A 17,920-nucleotide genomic window follows, 5' to 3' on the forward strand; every position below is an offset into this window, starting at 1 on the left:
CTAACTCTCACAGGGGCTCTGGCAAGTGCAGTCTTTTAATACCCTACCCTACGGCATCCTTGTGGCTACAAGTTCATCAGAGCTTCAGCTCGGAATTGGCACCCAATCTTATAGGGCCTTAGTTTGCCAAGTCCTGCAATCCTTCTCTAAGGATTGGGGCCCTTCATGGACCAGAGGTTCTGTCTATTTGCTGGATCAGGAAGTAAGCCCTAGGTTAGCCTAAACTCAGGTTTTTAATACAAAGCCTGAGAGAATCCAGTTTGAACTAGAATATTTGTGTCTCCGCAGGCTGATAACTGAGGAAGTTCATTACCGTCTGCCTACTAGAGAGGGTACATACAATTCCACAATAACAATACATCATTGCATGTTTAATACAATTCTCCCAGAGATGTTAAGTCTACTTTCAATAAGTTTTAACTCAACTTAGTAAAGTTGATCTTAATTCCATAAGGTTTGCTCAGTATATTGCAGAATATTGTCCATCTGTCACAATAAGTACCTAAGATAGATATGTAGAGAACAAACACTGCTGTAAAAAGATGAGGGTAACTGGAACAAGAAAGATATTTCGAAACAAGGCTCAATGTCACCTTGTAGAATGTAGAGTATAAAATGAAACTGCATTAGAAATCAATAAAACGTGGTATGTGGAGCGCTGAACAAGTATATTGTCACCAGATGTCTTTTTTCTTTTAATTTATCGCCAAACATACAAAGTCATAGCAGCATTCACTAAATAACAATTAAAAAGACATGTGGAATCTTTAATGTTTAACTTCACTTATTGTTAATGCTACTTGGACGATAAATAGCACTACAGCAACTAAATACCCATGCACACCACCAAACAAATGTTTGTAGTCTGTGATGAGAGAGACAAATATTCCATATTCCAAGTGGGAATATTTCTTATGGGAACATATTTCAACCAAGGTTTTACAATCCTATATCAGATCACAAGCTTCATTTAAAAACAAAACAAAACAAAATGAAAGACAATTTAAAAGCCAAAGGCCAGTTTTTTTCCCCATGAGAAGACAAGCTGCTAAAAACCTTCTTGAAATTTATATTGGCAACTAGTCACTAGTATTATTATAAATGTGTCATGTAAACTGTAAATGAAAAATATCTGAGAGCACCCTGAATCAAAAACCTTTGCACACATGCAACTCAAAAGGATATGGGTGCTGACATATGCAAAGGTATACCAGTTCTCTACAGGTAAGTCTTTATAGTATATCCCCATTCTTGAGTCTTCACCTACAGCACTGGTGAAGCAGTTAAATGATTTCAGACTGTGTGCTATAGTCCACTCCTGGATGCCTCTCACAGGACCACAAGACTGTCTGTTTTGGTGTAAGTACTAGGCCAGATTCTTCTCTCCATTACACTAGTGTAAATCCAAGGAGTGTTGCTGGGCCAGATCCTTCCGTGTGGGTGAGTTGTGCTCAGGGCAAGACTTGAGGAGGCATCTGTTGGGGCAAAGATGGCTTCAAACCATCTTTGCTGTCCCCCAATCCTGAGTCTACTTGAAAGCCAGTCTAGTCCCCTAAAAGCTGCTTTAACCTATGCCTGGCTGCATGTAGCCCAGTTGTTCCAGCAGCTGGGGCTCAGTGAGTTGAAGATGCATCAAAGTATGCCCCTTTCTCTTGCTCCCTCCCCTGAGTGCCAGCACTACACCACCTGAGAATTCCCATGTGCGGGGGAATCACGAGGGGTCAGATTCCGCAGCATCACAACTGTTTTGCACTGGTAGCGAGGGGTTGAGGATCTGGCCCCACTGTATCTAGTATAGTTACACTTTGGGCCTGATACTCTTTTATAGCAAGGCTCTTTGTGCCAGTCTTACAGTGTAAAGGGTGTATGTACTGTAATTCACACACACTTTAAGGTCCAGTTTAATGCCAGAGTGATGTAAAGAGGCCGTAATGTAAATGAGAATCAAGCCCTTCAAGTGTGATTAGTCTAAACTCTTTTGCTGTATTTTTGTAGTCATTTGCTTATGATTCCCAATCCAAGCAGCTTTACTAGACACCTGCAGAGTCAAAACCCTAGCTGGCTAGTTTGAGTTGTGCTTTCATAATGCCATTTTGTAAAGTAACTCATCCCACCCTCATCTTTAGAGGCAAACTTATACAACACCCATGTAAAAAACATTCTTACCAAATACTTCCTCCCTCCCATCATTGCTTTAAAGACTAATGTTCACTAGGGTTACTTATTATACACCCCAACATATGTTAGCATGTTTGGGAATTGTGTTGTACTTTTTTTGGATAAACTGGCTTTGAGTGGCTCAATTTTTATTTTTAAAGTATTTATCATTAAACATATCCACTGTGCAGAAATATGATTACTGGTGCCAATGCATCTTTGTGCATAGTAAGACCAAATCTGAGGTTTTATTTGTGATCTCATATAGATTCTAAAGCCCAGTGGGACCATTGTGCTCATCTAGTCTGACCTGCTGGATAACACAGACCATAAGTCCTCCCTGAATTCCTTCTGGACTAGAGCGTATATTAAAAAAAAACAAAAACAACAACAAAAAACATCCAGTCTTGATTTAAAAAGTACCAGTGATGGAGAATCCACCACAACCCTTGGTATGCTGTCCCAATGGTTAATTACCCTCTCTGTTAAAAAGTTGGTGCCTTATTTCTCGTCTGAATTTGTCTAGCTTCAACTACCAGCCTTTGGCTCTTGGTATACACTTGTCTGCTAGATTGAAAAGCCTGCTTACTAAATTTCTATTCTCTATGTAGGTATTGATAGACTGTGTTGAGTCACCCCTTAACCTTCTCTTTGTTAAATGAAAGAGATTTAAGCTCTTTGTGTCTTTCTCCACAAAGCATGTTTGAATCCTTTAATTATTCTCATGGCTCTTCTACGAGCTTTCTCCAATTTATTAACATCCTTCTTGCAGTGTGGACACCAAAACTGGACACAGAATTCCAGTAGCAGTCACTCCAGTGTCAAATAGAGAGGTAATACAACCTTCCTACTCATACTTAATAGTCTCCTGTTTATACATCTAAGGATCTCAGCAGCCTTTTTGACCACAGCTTTGCACTGGGAGTTCATGTTCAGCTAATTATCCACCATGACCTCAAAGTCCTTTTCACAGTCACTGCTTCTCAAGATAGAATTTCCCATTCTGCAAGTATGGCCTGAATTCTTTGTTCATAGAAGTATGACTTTACTTTTGGCCAGATCAAAATGCATATTATTTGCTTGCTCCCACTTACCAAGCAGTCCAGATTGGTCTGTATCAAGTGACCTGTCCGCTTCATTATTTACCATGCCAATCTCTATATCATTCGTGATGATATTATATTTTTTCCAGGTCACCAGTAAAAATGGTAAATAGCGTAGGACTAAGAGCTGATTCTTGTGGGATCAATAGATCAGTAGAAATACACCCACGTATTGATTGTTTCCATTTATAAGTGTATTTTGTGACTTGTGAGCCAGCTTTTATATATTTAATATGTGCCATGTTGATCTTGTACATATTAATCAAAATGTCACATGACATCAAGTCAAATGCCTTACAGAGGTCTAAGTACATTATATCAGCCCTACTACCTTAATCAACCAAACTTGTTGTCCCATCAAAAGAAGCTTTCAATTTAGTTTGACAAGATCTATTTTCCACAAATCCATATTGGCTGGTGTTAATTATATTACTCTCCTTTAATTTGTACTCTGTAATGTTCCATTTTGTTTCTTCTAGGTTTTAAAAAGGTGAATTGCTCTCAATAACTGTATTAATGTAATACAGTGGCCACCACCCAAGCACCCCCTTGTGGCCCAAGGTTGTTCTGTGCATGCTGCCTCAGTTTCCCCCATCTTCAGTGGACACCAAAGATCTTTCTCATTCTCCCCTTCTATCAGGGGCTGCTCGAAGTGCCTGCGTTCTCCAGCATATGGGACGTGGCAGGGCTTCTCCCCATCTTAACAAGCACTCATTACCATGCCCAGTCTCCTTTAAGCAGATTTATTTGTCCAAACGTAAGCACATAATAGACAAAAGCAATTCCTCAGTTCACCCTTTGTCAAAGCCTCTCCTCCCAGGATTCTCTGGTAATTCTGCTTCTTGAAGCTTCCATGTTCCAACCAGCTTCCCTTCTTACAGCCAGTTAGCTCTGCTCCCTTTTGGAACACCAGCCTCAAGGCTACCTGCCTGAGCATCTGACCCTTTGTTCCAGGGATCCACCACCACCAGAGTTAGCTCCACCCTTCTGTGGTTTTTCTCCCCAGGCATAGCTTGCCCCAGTCATTTCTCCTCTTCCTGCCTTCTGACAGGCCTGTGTAGCCTGCTCAATAGGGGTAACCTGCTCTGACATGGGAGCTGGGCCTGGTCTACTCACAGGGACCAGCTACCCTCTGATAATGAAATTTTAGGTTTTGAATGTTATAATTTAGTCTTAAACTACAAAATAAATTTGATCATCTTTCCCTTTATTAACGTCAGTACATTCATTCACATTTTAGCCAGGCCCTTTTTTCTTTGAAGAAATATCTGTGGCATTTAAACACAGCAGTATTTTACATTTTCAGAATTACAGCTGAAGGATTTGCTTCCTTGTATCCTGCCTGCAAATTGCACTGAGATATTGCTGGCTCTTATGATATAAATCACAAGAGTGAAGCATTAGTGTTATATCCTTGGGGGCAGCAGGTTTAGGAAGAAATCACTTGAGGCCAGAGACCAGACAGCTAACAAAGCTACCATTTATTTACAGACATGGAGCTCACCTAACCGGCCGAAGCTGACTGGGCTATCTCCTAATAATCTAACTCAGTTGCCATAGGAACAAAAACCATGACAACCAAATACACAACATATTCCTCCCCCCGCCCCCAATAAGAACATCCCCCTAAATAAAACACATACTAGACTAGAGAAGGAGGATAGATTGCCTCCATTCCTGGCTAAACCCTGGGGATTATTTTGCCCCATAACCGTGGGTTCGCCCTAGCTAAAGATCCAGCCGATGAGGAGGCCTTCTGTCTCTAGGTGGATTACAGTGAATTTCTGGTGTTGTTGCACCCGAAAGTACCATGGGCTCAGGGTCCACAGCACGAACGGGTTAGGAGGTGGTATCAGCTTATGCTGGGCAAAGGGGTATCTCAGCTGCCGGCAGTAATGGAGGAGAACAGTCAGGAACAGGTGATTCGTGATTCGGTGTCTCGCCAGAAGAAGTGAAGTCAGACCACTCAACTGCAGATGTGTCCTGAGGACTGGCATGACCTGGCAATGGCTGATCTACATGTCGCCGCCAGGTAAGATTCTCTGCAGTCCGGATTGTGTAGGAAACAGGTCCTATTTGAGTGATGATCGTGACAGGGACCCATTTAGCTCTGGAAGTATAATTCTGAGCCAAAACTGGCTGTCCCGAGCTAAAGGTTTGGTCTTTTATTCTGGGTGCACGTCTGATGACTTGTTATTGCTGCTGATGTTGCACAATTTGTCGGGGTTCAGAAGGTTTCAGCAAATCAACGCAAGTGCGCAACTGTCATCCCATCATTAGAAAGGCCGGGGATACCTTGGTTGTAGCATGAGGTATGTTTCTGTAGGAAAGTAAGAAAGTATCCAGACACTTTTGAATGGAGTGTTGTCCCCTTGCTGATTTCAAATCGTGTTTCATTGTCTGCACAAATCTTTCATCTAATCCATTGGTGGATGGATGATACGGTGCTGAAGTGATGTGGTATATCCCATTTGCTTTCATAAAATTTTGAAACTCCTGAGAGACGAACTGTGGTCCGTTGTTGCTCACAAGTTGTTCTGGCAGACCAAAATGACTAAAGTAGTTTTTGGATAGTGCTTTCTGCAGTGGTGGACTGCATTATAGAGACTTCTGGCCATTTAGAATGGGCATCTACTGCCACCAAGAACATGCTTCCTTCAAGGGGGCCAGCGAAGTCAACGTGAACACGTTGCCATGGGTTTTCAGGCCAGTCCCATGAGTGTAGGGGTGCCCACTGAGGTGCATTCCTCACACCCTGACGTGACGTACAAGCTTTTGCCTTCTCTTCCAAAGGGCTGTCCAGTCCAGGCCATCAAAAATAGCTTTGTGCAATTTCCTTCATGCGATTATTCCACAGTGACTGGAATGTAGCTATTCTAACATCTATGATTTCAGTGGTGGTGGAATAATGACACGTCTCCCCCACAACATACAACCAGATTGGACTGATAACTCCGTCCTCCTGGACATGTAGGTAACAAGGTCGGGTGAGACCAGAGAGGTTTGTCGAGTTTTTCCATGCATCATCAGGTCCATAACTTGGGACAATACTGGGTCAATGCTAGTTGCCTCTTTATCTGAGTAGCAGTGATGGGTGTATTCTCTACCTGTTCAAAGTAGAAGATTTCCTTTTGGGCACTATCTTGATGTTTGACCAGCAAAGGCAACCTTGAGAGGCCATCTGTATTGCCATGCAGAGTGGATTTCCGATATTTGATTTCATATGTGTGTGCTGAAAGTAACAATGCCCAGTGTTGCATATGACTAGCAGCTAATGGGGGAATGCCTGTGTAGGGTCCAAAAACTGACATCAGAGGTCGATGGTCTGTGAGAAGAGTAAACTTCCACCCAAACAGGTCCTGATGAAACTTCCAAATTCCAAAAACAATTCCTAATGCCTCACATTCGATTTGGGCGTAGTTAGTTTCTGTTTTGCTTAGAGTGCGTGAAGCAAAAACAATAGGTCTCTCTTCTCCTGAAGGCATAATGTGTGACACAACTGCTCCCACTCCATAAGAGGAGGCATCGTAGGCCAATTGTAGGGGTAAGGATGGATCAAAGTGCGTTAGAACTTCAGAATTTAGCAATGCATCCTTAGCTTTGTTAAATGCAACATCACAGGCTTCAGTCCACTTCCAGGCCTTGTTCTGCCCAAGTAGCTCGTGAAGTGGTTTTAGCAGTGTGGCTAACTGTGAGATGAACTTTCCATAATAGTTCAGTAGTCCTAGAAACGAGTGCAGCTGGCTTATATTTTGAGGTGGGGGAGCCTCCACAATAGCCTTAACTTTTGCAGGGGCCTTATGAAGACCTGCAGCATCAATGATATGTCCCAAATATTCAACAGAGGACTGGAAGAATTCACACTTGTCTTTGCGAACTCATAGGCCATACTCTTCCAGTCTTTGTAGGGTAGTCTCTAAATTCTTTAAGTGATCCTTTTCATTCCTTCCAGTGACCAGGATATCATCCAGATAGCCCTGAACTCCTGACAAGCCACACAAGATCTGGTCCATAGCCCTCTGGAACAGGGCGGGAACAGACGTTATTCCGAAGGAAAGGCGACAGTATCGATAAAGCCCCTTATGAGTCACAATAGTCAACAGCTCTTGGGACTTTTCATCGACGTGTATCTGTAAATATGCTTGACTCAGATCAGTCTTACTGAACTTTTGTCCCCCAGCCAGGCCTGCGAAGAGGTCATCGATGCGGGGAAGTGGGTATTGCTCTGCACACAACACTGGGTTGACAGTGACTTTAAAATCACCGCAAATCTGGAGATAGCCATCTTTCTTCACTATTGGAATGATAGGAGTGGCTCATGGGCTATGGGTAACTGGTATTAGGACTCCATTGGTGACCAGGCACTCTGGGTCTGCTTCAACTTTTGGCCTGATGGCATATGGCACAGTTCGGGCTTTCAGATATTTTGGTGGACTGTCATGTTTAATGTTGAATGTCACAGTGATTCCCTTCATACTTCCCAGATCCTCTCCAAAAACAGAAAAAACTATGACAACCAAATACGCAACAATTAGTGTTTTTAGTTTTAGAATTTTCTTATGTCTCTGTGTTTGGGGAGCAGTTAGAATTCATTTGAATCTTCTGTTTGTTTGTTTTACTTCCAAACTTCAAACATTGCTTTCACTGAAGTTAATGGAATATCACAACACAAGCCTAAGGGTGAAAAACACAACATATTGGGGTTCATTTGTACTTTGCAAGTATTCATCTGAAATGTCATAGTAGTTGAGTGGCAAAACCTTCTGTCCGTTAGTCCCAAATCAATGCCCATTAATAAAAATCCTTATTGCTGTCAGTATGACATTGTTACAATACTACATCAAAGCCTGAAATCACTGAAGTGAATAGGAATCTTTCCATTGAACTGGATTGGAAGTGGATCAGACCCTTACATATTCTATAAACAGTAGATTATAGGGGTGAAATCTTCGCCTCATTGAGATTGATGGGAGTTTTACCTGGATGTCATAGAACAGAGGTGGGCAAACTACGGTCCGCGGGCCACATCCAGCCCTCTAGTCTGTCCTGCCTGGCCCTTGAGCTCCTGGCCAGGAAGGCTAGCCCCCGGCCCCTCCCCACTCTTCCCCCTCCCCTGCAGCCTCATCTCACCGTGCTGGCAGTGCAGCGGCATGGCTGGCTCCAGCCGGGTGGTGCAGCTCAGAGAGATTTACCAGTGAACAGAGGGTGCCCTGGCCTAGGGCACCCCAACAACAGGGGGCAGGCAGGCACTTGGGCAGCTCAACACCGGCGCACACTCTGTGGGGCGGGGAAGGTACTACACTGCAGGGGCAGGGGAGTAGGTGGGCGGTGCAGGTGGTGAGAGCATGGCAAACATGGGCAGAGGACTCAGGAGGAGCACTGGGCTGCCGCGCAGCTGGCCGGAGAGAAGCGGCTCTTTGAAGGGAAAACCGTTGCTTCTCTCCAGCTATGCGGCTGCCCCTGCTGCTCCTGAGTCCTCCACCCATGTTCACAGGGCCACATTTCAATAGGAGGTGGGGTCCCAGGGGGGGTGGTTAGGGGCAGAGGGGGACAAGGACCAGGGGGGTTGGATGGGTTGGGAGTTGTGAGGGGAGCAGTCGGGGTGGAAGATGGGAGGGGGCAGGAGCCAGGCTCTTTGGGGAGGCACAGCCTTCCCTACCCGGCCCTCCATACAGTTTTGGAACCCGGATGTGGCCCTCAGGCCAAAAATTTTGCCCTCCTGTCATAGAATCATAGAAGATTAGGGTTGGAAAAGACCTCAGGAGGTCATCTAGTCCAAACCCTGCTCAAAGCAGGACCAACCCCAACTAAATCATCAAAGCCGGGCCTTAAAAACCTCTAAGGATGGAGATTCCACCACCTCTCTATGTAACCCATTCCAGTGCTTCACCACCCTCCTAATGAAATAGTTTTTCCTAATATCCAATCTGGAACTCCCCCACTGCAACTTGAGACCATTGCTCCTTGTTCTGCCATCACCAAGAGCAGCTGAGCTCCATCCTCTTTGGAACCCCCTTTCAGGTAATTAAAGTCTGCTATCAAAGCCCCCCTCACTCTTCTTTTCTGCAGACTCAATAAGCCTAGTTCCCTCAGCCTCTCCTCATAAATCATGTGCCCCAGACTCCTAATCATTATCATTGACCTTCCCATCCTTTCTGTAGTGAGGGGGCCCAAAACTGGATGCAATACTGGTGCCGAATAGAGAGGAATAATCACTTCCCTTGATCTGCTGGCAAGCCTCCTACTAATGGAGCCCAATATGCCGTTAGACTTCTTGGCAACAAGGGCACACTGTTGACTCATATCCAGCTTCTCGTCCACTGTAGTCACCAGATCCTTTTCTGCAGAACTGCTGCTTAGCCAGTCAGTTCCCAGCCTGTAGCAGTGCTTTGGATTTTTCCGTCCTAAGTGCCGGACTCAGCACTTGTCCTTGTTGAACCTCATCAGATTTCTTTTGGCCCAATCCTCCAATTTGTCTAGGTTACTCTGGATCCTATCCCTACACTCCAGTGTGCCTACCTCTTCCCCCAGCTTAGTATCATCCTCAAACTTGCTGAAGGTGCAATTCAACCCATCATCCAGATCATTAATGAAGATGTTGAACAAAACTGGCCCTAGGGACCGATCCCGGGGCACTCTGCTTGATATTGGCTGCCTAGTAGACATTGAGCCATTGATCACTACCCGATGAACCCGACGATCTAGCCAGCTTTCTATCCACCTTATAGTCAATTCATCCAATCCATACTTCTTTAACTTGCTGGCAAGAATACTGTGGGAGACCGTATCAAAAGCTTTGCTAAAGTCAAGGTATATCACATCCACCACTTTCCCCATATCCACAGAGCCAGTTATCTCATCATAGAAGGCGATCAGGTTGGTCAGAGAGAGCCCTCCTGTTGGCTTAATTACTCCAGTCCCTGTGAGCAGCAGTAGCTATGTCGGCAGGAGAAACTCTCCCACTGATGTAGCACTGTCCACACCAGGGCTTAAATTGGCATAAGTTATGTCACTCATGGGGGTGGCTAATTCACACTCCTGAGCAACATAACTTAAGTTGTTTTAAACTGTAGTGTAGCGATAACTTCAGATCTTGAATTTTTTAAGCAGTTGCTGACTTGAGGTCTCCTGGTCCCATTGATATCAATAGAAGTTTTGCCTTTGATTTCATTGGGACCAGGATTTGTCCTATATTGTTGCTTGTTTGATTGTACAGGAAAGTTTAACTGGTGCCTACAGAAACGTTTGAAAGTGCTTATTTGACATATTCATTGAACTGAAAAAGGAAGCAATTTCATTCAGTTTTATAATGTATCCTATATTGTGTGTCAAAGTGCATCTCTGTGAGACCATTCTAAGTACCTGGATGAGAATTCCCCCGAGGCTTCTGAAACACCACTTAAAGTTCAATGATCCTTGACTTCCCATATAAAACATTTAACAACATTTATATGGGTATACAAAATCTATATCTCGTCTCTTTCTTATGATAATGTACTAAACCATAAACAAAAATATTGTTTGCTGGAAAGGTCAAACCATTAAACAACAAAGTATATTACATACTTTACTGCTTTTAGTTGATTGCATAAATTGTAAGCAGTGTGTGTTGGTTTACAGTGCAGTGATTGAAACAGCTGTGGGAGATGGGATTATCAGCACCAAGTGAGTAACATCTCCAAGGTGCTAAAATGCTTTCACTGAGAAGAATGATTAAAGGAAAATAAACATTATACTTTGAAGACTTTCTTCACAAAAAGTTAATAATCATTCTGAAGACATGTTGGGCATTTTACTCCTACAGTGATTCTCATTGTTTACTGGTGACAGTGTCCAGACTTCCTCTGGTTTTACTTTTTTTCTGTCACCTGAGAGATATGTATTGTTAATCCATACAGATAAATAATGTATTACGTTTATGATTTCCTTTAAAAATGGCTTTGGGCTAAGGGACCAGTTCAGCTGATTAACATATATTTTTGCCCAGTCCTGCAAAGTTGTGAGCATCTCTAAATTCCATTGACTACTGCAGCAACAAAAGCCCTTGGGTAGTGTCAGGATTTTTTAATTTTTTTTTTGATTCAACTATTATATTGAAATGTGGATTTTACAGGGAGAATTTTTTTCTGAACTTATCCCTAAAAATGGAGTTATAGTCACTTATACTCAGAGTGAATTTGGGTCACAAGAGCCCCTGCTCATAACACTCCTGAGCTATAGATAATACCATAAATCCTCTGTTGTGAATTGTTGGCTATATATACTGTTCAGTGTGGAATTCTGAAAACACAAAGATAATCATAAAAGCCACATGAAGTGATGTGAGAACACTGTGCCTTATTCACAATTCCTAACTTGTATTTTGTGTACTGTAATTTACAGAGCTCTTCTTCCACGGATCTGCAGGTCTCCTTCCTGCTGACATAATTATTCCCTTGATAGCCTATTCTGCTGCTGCTCTCTTACTCAACCACCCTCTGTTTTCAAACTCCTCCCTGCTCTACCATCATTACTTTTTCTCCTGTTCCCCAGTCTTCCCTGAAGCCCTCATTTTCCTTTAAAATCTTTTCTGCTCCATTATCTCAGGATCTTCCCTTTAAAGCTTGCTGTCTCTTTTGCCCCATCTCTTTAATTGTTCTCCCAGGGTACTTGCTGCTTACCCAAAACCATAGCAATTTTCTCAGAATTTTCACCCATGACTTTTAATTGTGGTTGCCTAATTTAAGAAACCTGAGGCATGTTTTTTTTCTGAGGTGCCGAATCCGTTTTGTTTCCATTAGAGATTTTTGCACCTGTATAAAGCCCCATTTGAAATTGAGGGAAGTCACACTAGTGCAATGCATATACACTGGGCATTTTAACTGGTGTAGCTGTAATGGTGCAAAAATCCCTAGTGTAGACAAGCCTGGAGAGTTGTAGGTGTGCGTATCACGTCTGAAAAAAATGTTTCTGAAATAGGACGCTCAAAATCAGAGGCAGCTACTGTTATTTTTAATTTAATTAAAGATATAACTTTCATTTACAAATGTAGTCAGAAATGATGAAAACCTTCTACAGCTTTTTACATAAAAGTTAAAGGCTGCTGTGACAAGATGCCATTGAATCCAGTGAATATTCAAATCCTCTTATGAAATAAACATCTTTCTTTAACGGATTGCATATGGCCATACAATAAAATAGCAAAAGCATTCACTGAGGTCATGGTGGCTTTCACCATTTAATTTTTCATTTAAAATAGCTTGACCTAGAGCATCTAAATCTCAAATAAGCTTTAATAATATGAAATCAGTGTTAACAGCTGTTGTGGATAAGTGTTTTAAAAAACTGTAACCAATTGGCGTTTACTGGACATAATGGGCCATGTTTTTTTAAAATGGCCTCTAGATCTATCTAGATGTACAAAAATGGTACATACATCAATTTGTGTGTACAAAATCTGCATTTGGGAACACAAATAGACATTCATAGATGCAAATTAGGTTGATATATGATTAGTTTTGCAAATACATGCAAATGAGCCAACAGAATAGTGGAAAAAGGAGAATGAGTTAACACATTTTATTTAGACTTTTAAAAAGTCTTTGACAAACTAAGTAGTACTAAGAGGTGAAGTAATGTCATGGATTAGAAACTAGCTCAGAGTTAGAAAACAAAAAGTAGGAATGGGTGGTCAGTTTTTAACATGGCAAAAGGTTAACAGCTGGGAGCTCCAAGTCTTGGATTAATATTGGTAGTGTTTAACACAATTGTTAATGATCTGGAATAAAGGGAAAGTGGGGAGGTGGCATAATCTGCGGATGGCATAAAATTATTTTGGTTAGTCAGGATTGGTGAAAACTGTGAGGAATTTCAAGGGGACCTAACAAAGGTAGCTGAATAGACAGCACACTGGCAAATGAAATTTGGTGCTGAGAAAAGTAAGGTACTGCCTAGTGAAAGGAATAATTTAAATTTTGTGTACACATGATTGAGTTCTAAAATAAATGCCACCACTCAGGAAAAAGACCTGCATGTTATTATGGATAATTAGGCAAAACGTCTGCTCTCGCAATGGAGCAGTAGCCAAAATAGCCAACAAAATGCCCAAGGATTAGGATAGAATATAAAAATAAATATAAGATCATGCTCTTTTATAAATCAAAGGTCCTTTGGAACATCATGTAGATTTCCAGTCACTCCACTTCAGAAGAGATAGAAAAGGTGACAAACATGATTCTGGGGGGTACTAAGTGCCCTCAATTCCCATTTAACTTCAATGGGAGGGGAATCCTCTGCACTTTGTAGCATCAAGCCCCAATTTTGCACTTAAGTAATGTTGTCAGATGAGCAATGGGGCTGATGTTGATTTGAATGGAATCTTGTCAAGCCCTGTCCTTTGGAGGGAGAATCACTGAAAAGCAGGGTCTCTAGTGGGGGAGGAGGTATGGGGGAATGAAAATAGTGGACATCAATAAGACTCCTAGAGGGAATTGGTGACTTGAAATTATCTTGGTTAAAGATGAATAAGTGTGTGCGTGAAAACTTTGGGAATTTATATATGAATATAATTTCTGATGTAGAGTTATTTGTGTTTCAAAATAAGTAATTAAAATCTGTTTTAGTAAGGACATGAGCAAGAATAATATGAAATGCATTTTTATTCTACAAGACTGAGAATCAACATACAGTGTTAAAATCTTACTTTGATAGCATATAATACTTTGCAGATGGCATTTAGCAATTCTGGACTGTTGAACACAAATTCTATTGTCTTTATCAAAACAATAGATTCTATTTTTTTCATCACAATTTCTATGACAAAGATAAAGGGCTATTCATAAATTATACAGAGATTGGGTTCTGTGGTCAAATTTGTAATCTTTTAGTTTCGTTTTTTATTTTGCCATTGATGTTAAATACCAATGACTTCAGATTTTTACTTATTTCCTTTATGTATAGCTTCCCATTTGACCTGTTGTGTATAAACTACACAAGATATTTGTGTTTGTAATTGCTTTCATTGGCTAGGACCAGCCTGCAAATGAAGCCTGGATCTTAATTTTTGTAGTAAAAGGTACTTCAGACTTTAAAAAAACAAAACTTTGAGCATAAAGGGTTTTGCACATATCACACTAACTGAATCACTTTCTACTTATATTAGCAATAGAAGTATCTTCAACATGATATCATTCTGCCCAGTGTTTGCTGGAAGACCACTTCCACCACTCCCACGCACAGAACAAGACCAAATCCCAAGTGATGGTGCATACACCAGTAGATTCCCAGCCAGCAGTGAGGGCACTGGGCTGAAGGTGGCCACTTCATTTGTGGTCTATGTCTACCCATCTCCCTTGCTTGGTTTCTTCAGAATGTATAGTGCTATTTTTAGCCTTGAGGCAGTCAACCAGGGCTCTGAGACCTGCTGTTGTGGTTTTTTTGTTTGTTTGTTTGTCTGGTTTTTTTTGCAGTGTAGATATACCCTCATATTTCACAGGAAGGGTGTTGGCCAGGGATCTGAGAGTGTTGCTCACATGTTAGTGTTTGTTTGTGCCCTATGGCTGATATGCACAATATACCCATGTAGATTATTCCCTCTCTTCATATGAAGTGTTCCACAAGGGTAAAGATTAATTTTTACTAGAATATAGGTACACACTTTTGTAAGATATATATGCACTTGTTTGGGAGATGGTTGCACTGTTACTATATCCCCCCTAGGCCTCCTGCAAAAACTAAACAATAAAGCTTTCATTTTTATACACTTCTGATCTAAGCAACTCAGGATACACTGTGTATCTTTCTCTAAATTATTTCAAATATCTCTTTGTTTTCTATTTTGTTTCACTTGATTATTTTCTGTGCTCTTATTAAATGATGGTAAATGAACCAAAGAATCAAGCATTGAAAACAAAAGTCGTATATTTACAATGCACTTCAAATAAGGCATTATATCACAAGTCTGACTTTTATTAGTGAAATACAAAACAATTTGCATCACATAAACACATCAAAATCTTAGTTATTCAGTGAAATATGTGATCATATTAATCCTTAATAGCAAAATGATTTAGATACATTATTGAAGAAAACTATATTTTTAATGTCCTATTCTCCTATTCCAGCACACAAGTAACTTCATGTGGGGAGAGAAGAGCCTCATATCAACTGCATAAAATACTGTCTCATGCTAATAGCTTTGTATTGTTTAGAAAAATAAATGTCAAAAAGTTAGAAGGTATTTATCTTGTGCCCTCATTCTGTTCCATTTACTTTATTCCTTCCATCAGAAAGAAAGCAGAGTACTGTCATTTGGTGTGATGAGAGAAGAGGTTCGTTTTGTACTTTTATTAAAGATGACCTACAAAAGGATTTGTCTGGTTTTTAAATTAGACATTCTGCCTCTGTTGATGATGTACAAAGAGGGTCAGAAAAGTTGGATTTTTTCCCTCTCTCACCCTTCTCCTCCAAAAAGTTTTTCTTTTTCTCCCCTGCTTGTTTTCCTTTATCTTAGAAACCTCAGCAATGTCAAGTCTGGTCTTTCCTGAATTTGTCCTAGGATCTGTTGGGGGTGGAGTGGGGTTGTGTGTGTGTGAGAGAGAGAGAGTGTGTGTGTGTGTGTGTCTCACAGCATGTGTATGTGGACACTCTTTGTACATTGTAAAAAAGGGCACAAAGTCCAATTTAACTCAGCCATACTGTTGTCATCACAGCAGAGGTGAGATTGTAACCTTCTGTGCTGATACAATATATTCTTCTAAATAATACCCTTTATACTTCTCAAGTTGCTTTGACAATCCATCAAGTTGCTTTTACGGTCTATCCCTCAATGTAACACTCCTACTGAGGTGAATAAGAAAATATTTAAGGTTAGCATAAAAACCAAAGATAGAGATTTACTTTAGCACAAATTCCAGATTACGTAAAAGGCAACTGCTAACAGACTATGGCATTTTCTAACCACCAGTGAGGAAAATTCTTAATTTTATTCTGTCCTTTAGAGTCTTCTGTACTACACATGGAGTGAAATCCCAGTCCCATTGAATGGCAAAACTCCCATTACCTTCAAGGGGACAGGACTGTACCTAAAACCTTTAGAATACCAGTGCAACTCTGTCTATGTAACAAGTGCCACTTGTGTCCTTGAGAAAACTTCACTGAAGTTTTCCCAGGGATAAATTTGGCCTGTTTATCTTGGCTGTTTATATAATTCCCATTAATACAGTGTCTGAGCACTTCACAATCTTCAGTGTGTTTATCTTCATTTTGCAGGTGGGGAACTTAGGCTAAATGACTAGCCCAAGATCACACAGGAAGTCTGTGGCAGAGCAGTCCTAGGCTAGTGCCTCAACCACTGGAATATCTTCTCTAGGCTTCAGGTCAACCAATTAATAATAAACAGAAATCACAAAATAAGCAACTTGTAGAGAATTATCTGATATACAATCTAGCAAAAGAGATTAATATAAATAGCTCCCACTGTTATTGAGAAAATGTGGCTGGAGAGCTTTAGTCAATCTTTTCACTGCTTTTGCTGTGGCACAAAGTGAAGGGTTTTTTTTTTCTGATTTGCAAGAATTGTTTGATAATCCTTACATTACAACACATTTCCTGAGAGAGATGACTGATATTTTGCCTGTACATATCCATAATCGTTCTTTGATCTCCAGTTCTTTTATCGTATAAGATAATGTACTCTTCTTCAGTGGATTGTTAATGGATTTCTGGCATGCTTGTGATTTTACATTTGGAATAGATGCAGTAGTGTTCAAATGCTATGCAGATATATGGATGGGTTTTGCCACTGCAGCTTGGCACTTTTAATCCTGGGCTGCTCTTTCCTTTGCTGGATTTCTTGGATATGACAATGGTTTAGAATGATCAAGTAGTTAATTATCAAGTAGTTACATGGATTCATCTAGCTTGATACCTGACTGTGAAGGTCATATTAGTTCACGTTCTTTTAGGTCTTGCTGTATCTAAGAGTAATAGAGATGAAGTATTTGGTGCTCAAATTCCCAAGTATGCTGGCTGCTGATTGTTCTAACATTCCCATGAAAGTCTGATTTTGGCTGGTTAGTGAAGATTTAAACTTATTTCATTGATGTCCTCCCAGTCTCTGATACCGAGTGTTGGATTTCACATAATAGGATGCTTTGTCAGTAATAATATTTAGTCTCTTTATCACTAGAACTGCTAAGCTTTCATACCCAATTGCTGCTCCAATATGAGAAATGAAACATAACCCATTGGTTTGTTCGTGTTCCACAAGAGAGGAAGGATGGGCATCTCTTGGAGAATCTGCTGCTTAAAAATTGGTAAACGTTAGGTCAGGATGGTCTCTGAGAGTGATATTTCGTAAAAAACTAATGCCTTAAATAGATTACTTCAATAATATTATCCCACAAAAATTACTACAGATACATATAGCTGTAGATTGCTAGGAAGAGAGTACAAAAGAAGCAGTGTGGTGGAAAAAGCTTGTTTAGAAAGAAAGAGGATAACATCTTGAGGAAGTATAAGAGATGAGAAACCATAAAAATTCCTAGAGCTGGTCTCCTTTTTTTCCCCATTATTCTAGGATTATGTGATCCTTTGGGACAGGTTTTTCTTTTTTCAGCTATTTTACATCTTCAGAGATGGTTTCAAGAAACCCTAAAGCTTCCAAGGTGCCCTAAGCCCCA

General features: G+C 40.9%; 1 protein-coding gene across 12 annotated transcripts in view; it reads left to right on the top strand.

The window, feature by feature from the left end:
* The window catches only part of ADAM22 (ADAM metallopeptidase domain 22), a 211,400-nt gene that overhangs the window by 29,484 nt on the left and 163,996 nt on the right, over nucleotides 1-17,920 (top strand). The window contains exon 1 of one of the 12 annotated variants that reach the window (XM_050939526.1): nucleotides 4,933-5,292. The exons of the other annotated variants lie outside the window; for them this stretch is intronic. Coding sequence (XP_050795483.1) covers nucleotides 5,237-5,292 — 56 coding nt within the window. The 5' untranslated portion in view covers nucleotides 4,933-5,236. Of the gene's footprint in view, nucleotides 1-4,932; nucleotides 5,293-17,920 lie in introns of those variants that run through there. 12 annotated transcript variants of the gene reach the window in all.

This window comes from Gopherus flavomarginatus, chromosome 2 (genome assembly GCF_025201925.1).
Source record: "Gopherus flavomarginatus isolate rGopFla2 chromosome 2, rGopFla2.mat.asm, whole genome shotgun sequence".
Classification (NCBI taxonomy): Eukaryota; Metazoa; Chordata; order Testudines; family Testudinidae; genus Gopherus; species Gopherus flavomarginatus.